The 4175-nt window shown below is 28.7% G+C and overlaps 1 protein-coding gene across 3 annotated transcripts in view; it reads left to right on the forward strand.

The window, feature by feature from the left end:
• The window catches only part of LOC111630121 (Kv channel-interacting protein 4-like), an 81991-nt gene extending 78788 nt beyond the window's left edge, over window positions 1-3203 (forward strand). For 2 of the 3 annotated variants that reach the window (XM_023374145.1, XM_023374147.1), the window contains 4 exons: window positions 1306-1379; window positions 1467-1679; window positions 2046-2108; window positions 2534-3203. In XM_023374145.1, coding sequence (XP_023229913.1) covers window positions 1306-1379; window positions 1467-1679; window positions 2046-2108; window positions 2534-2581 — 398 coding nt within the window. In that variant the 3' untranslated portion in view covers window positions 2582-3203. The remainder of the gene's footprint in view (window positions 1-1305; window positions 1380-1466; window positions 1680-2045; window positions 2109-2533) is intronic. The other variant, XM_023374146.1, reaches the window with a different exon arrangement.
• The last annotated feature ends 972 nt before the right edge of the window (window positions 3204-4175 follow it).

Below are 4175 nucleotides of genomic sequence, written 5' to 3' on the forward strand. Positions count from 1 at the left end.
CGGGTAGCGTAACTGGCAACGCATCTGCACGGTAAGCAGGAGTTGTGGGTTCGAGTCCCGCTCCGGGCCGATTTTTTCTCCCAGCGGTTCCAAATTATTTAAATTAATTAAAATTATTTATAATTATTAATATTAATAAGAGATGGCGCCTAACGCTTACCTCTAGTACCAAATTGATTACGTAATTTATCTAATAAGTAGCATAAAACTAGCCCGATAGATTTTCGGCAGTCTGTTGGTTGTAGCTATAATTATATATCGGGTTGGAGATGTTTGTATATATATTACGCCTTGCCGGGGCTTGCGATGGCCGGTTGAGAGCCGTATGGGAAGTAGGACGTGGGCACTGAATGTGTCCCCAGCCGGCGTTGTAATAACCGTCGATGGTTAAGTAGTTAGATTATATACGCTGGAAGAGGAGATCGGATCGGAGGTCCGGGTAGCGTAACTGGCAACGCATCTGCACGGTAAGCAGGAGTTGTGGGTTCGAGTCCCGCTCCGGGCCGATTTTTTCTCCCAGCGGTTCCAAATTATTTAAATTAATTAAAATTATTTATAATTATTAATATTAATAAGAGATGGCGCCTAACGCTTACCTCTAGTACCAAATTGATTACGTAATTTATCTAATAAGTAGCATAAAACTAGCCCGATAGATTTTCGGCAGTCTGTTGGTTGTAGCTATTTCTTTGTAATTTAACGAATTTCATTTGCTCTTCAGTGTTTTTCTTGTAAACATATAGAGAGACGAAATTTTTTGTATTTTAATGGTAATAGTATTTAGGTTAATTAAGTGTCATAATGACACAATACAAATTGTTTTTAGTGTTTAATCCAGGTGTCCATAAAATACTACCTCTTAAAAGTAGCATATTAATATTGTCAAATGTTAGTGTTCCATTAATGAATAAGTTTTGTGAATTTTATATATTTTGTACAATAGGTGCCGGGGAAAATAAATATATGCAGTCTACCCCCTATAACACTTTTGATTAATCTGTTTTATATGAATTCCATTTTGTACGAGTCACTTAGATTTTACAAATACGTGTGCAGGGCTATGAATGGCTCACGAATTTGTAAAATCTAAGTGACTATTACTGCTGTTAAATTTTTATAATTTTCACTTTTAAATCAAATTCAAAGCAATTGGCTCTTGTGATCCTCCTGTAAGATATGAATGTATAGGGACTGAAATAACACATGAAACTTCAATAAAATTAACTTAAATGTAATAAAATTGTTTATATTTTATCTTATAATTTAATTATTCCTCTGTTTTCCGCTTTTAATTTTTTTTTACAGATGCAACTCAATACGCACATTATGTATTTAACACGTTTAAACAACTTGGACAAAATGGGACACTAAATTTCGAGGTAACTTATTCTTAAAATACATTAAAATTCGTATAAATGTTTAGTATTCTAAATAAAAATATATTTTGATTATTGGTTTTTCCATAGCAGTTCCTAGGAATGTTATCTTCGTTATCACGTGGATCAGTTACAGAGAAACTAAAATGGATTTTTGGTCTTTACGATATTAATGGAGATGGTTATATAACGAAACAAGAAATGACGGATATTGTTAGTGCCATATATGATATGTTAGGACATTACACAGATCCTGCAGTCGATGAACATTCGGCGAGAGAGCATGTAGAAAGACTTTTTCATGTAAGAATTGCATCATTTTCTATATTTCTTTCAATATAAGTTGATAGTTGTCAAACCAGATTAAACTACTTTTAAACCATTCGTAGTGGAGAAAGGGGTACCAAATGATTCAGAGATGCAACAAACAATCAACTGTTAACAACTAATAAAATAGTCTTTCTCTGTCTTAAAATTGGTTTAGTCTGGTTTGATAACTGCCAACCTATCATGAAGGACTGTACAGTACATCATAGGTGATGAAGCATTACGAAATCTAGAATTTTGGTTAAATATATAAAACAAACTTTAAATTGATTTATTGAAAACAGAAGAATTGTGATAGCTTTTATAGAATCAAAGCATTTTCTATTATTTTCTTACATTTAGCAAATAGATGCAAACAAAGATGGAGTTGTATCATTTGACGAATTTGCAGAATGGTGTCAAAAGGTATGCAAATTTATTTACTAAATATTAAAATTTATAAATATAGTAGTCTCTCGTTTTAACAGACAAAATATATTTGTCCTAAAGAAAAATTTTTAACTATTTTTTAGTCAGGATTGAAAAAAAAATCTGAACCAACGAATTAATGAACATAAATTAAATTACCCAATGTACGTACATTGTACGTTATAATATTACAATATTTTATTTATAGTTATATGTTATAACAATATTTTAATACATATATTCGTTATTAATATGAAACACATTCGATTTAACGGGTTTTCAAAATAGCGAACACCTCTTTTACCATTTAGAATGTTAAATTGAGGGCCTACTGTATATAAAAATATCAATCTTTTCGTAATAACTGATTATAATTTTTATTTATTTACATAAATTTATAATTATAAATATTGTATTTTCAGGATGAAAATAGAACGAATGGTTTATTTATGTTGGACACCATTTTGTGACAATTACCTTCCTGTTCTGCCTCTTCTGATACATCAGAAAATGCAGAAAATCCATCAGAAAAAAATATAATATAAAAGTATTCGTATATATCAATAATTTAAGTTAAATATTTACATTTTTTTGTATATTTTGTGGGTTATTCCCTCAATATTATAGCTTCCATCAACATAATTTACCTCTTCAAACATGGGAGCTTTCATAGATTTATTTTTACGCATTCAGTTTGATAATAATTGAATGACACTAGTGGTGCATGATCAATAACAAAACCAATATATTCTTGTAAATTTAAATATTTTAATTAGTAAAATTTGTAATTTTTGTAAATATTTTGATTTCTAGCTTTGTTTGAGATCCCCGATAATGTAAAGAACTTTTGGACAAATGTCCATGATCATGCACTAATTAGGGTAAAATACTAGCTCATTATCCATGCAAATCATGGTGCCTGCAAAAATTTAGGATGTAGAAAGGATTCAAATTTATATATTTACTATAAATTCATCAAGAAATTATAGTTTTTCAATATATTATATCAATAGAAGGGTTTACGTTAAGGTGTGTAATGTTCGAAATTAATTTCATTTTAGTGAAAATAGTTTTTTCTTGTATAGAATTTTAACAGGGAATTTTATAATAATAATTAGTCATTTTTGAAAATCTTTGGTAATTTTAATTAATATAGAAATTGGAGAAAAAAATTCCGAATTAAATAATTGTACTATGGATATTATTACATGGTTAACATATTTTTATTTTACACCCCCTATAGCACTGTTGATTATTCCGTTTTATATGAATTCCATGTTGTTCGAGTCACTTAGATTTTACAAATACGTGTGCCGGGCTGTGAATGGCTCACGAATTTGTAAAATCTAAGTGACTCGTACAACATGGAATTCATATAAAACGGAATAATCAAAGTGTTATAGGGGGTCAACAGTATAAAAATAATGTATACATAAAATATTTTCTTCAATCTTATTCAAGATAAAATTCAAAATTTTCAATCTTATATGCAATATTGAAAATATGTAAATTAAATTACCGTATGTTCGTGCGTATATTTGCATAAAATTGCTTGAACTAAGTTAAAACCTTCGTATAACCCGCACCCCTTTCAACTTATTTTTAAAACGCAATTCATAAGTAACATGCACGAAAATACGGTACTTAAATTTTGTATTTTTTTTTAATTGTAATTTTGTTTTAAATTTATTTTATCTAAAATATTTTTAAAATAATTTATGTTTCTATTAAGTTCAGCACAATGCACTTTTTTACACTCACGAGGTATGAAATCTTTCCAATTTCATAATATTCTGATTAACTATTGGTGCATATTTATTTATTATATTACTGTGTACAGTCTAAACAAATATGTACTAAGTAAATATGTAAGTTTTAATAGTTTTATTTGAAAACAAACTGAAGATTTACTCTATACTCCGTCCACCTAAGAAGAATTAAATGTATGAAAGAAAAATGATGAAATTTTTGCCTGAAAATATTTTTCCTATTTCCAAATATAGTATTTTTTATTATTAAACAAAGTACTATTAAAGAAAATGTATTCATATAATTGGTATTTTT

Source organism: Centruroides sculpturatus, unplaced genomic scaffold, assembly GCF_000671375.1.
Source record: "Centruroides sculpturatus isolate CEXI.00-Female unplaced genomic scaffold, Cexi_2.0 scaffold540, whole genome shotgun sequence".
Taxonomy (NCBI): Eukaryota; Metazoa; Arthropoda; class Arachnida; order Scorpiones; family Buthidae; genus Centruroides; species Centruroides sculpturatus.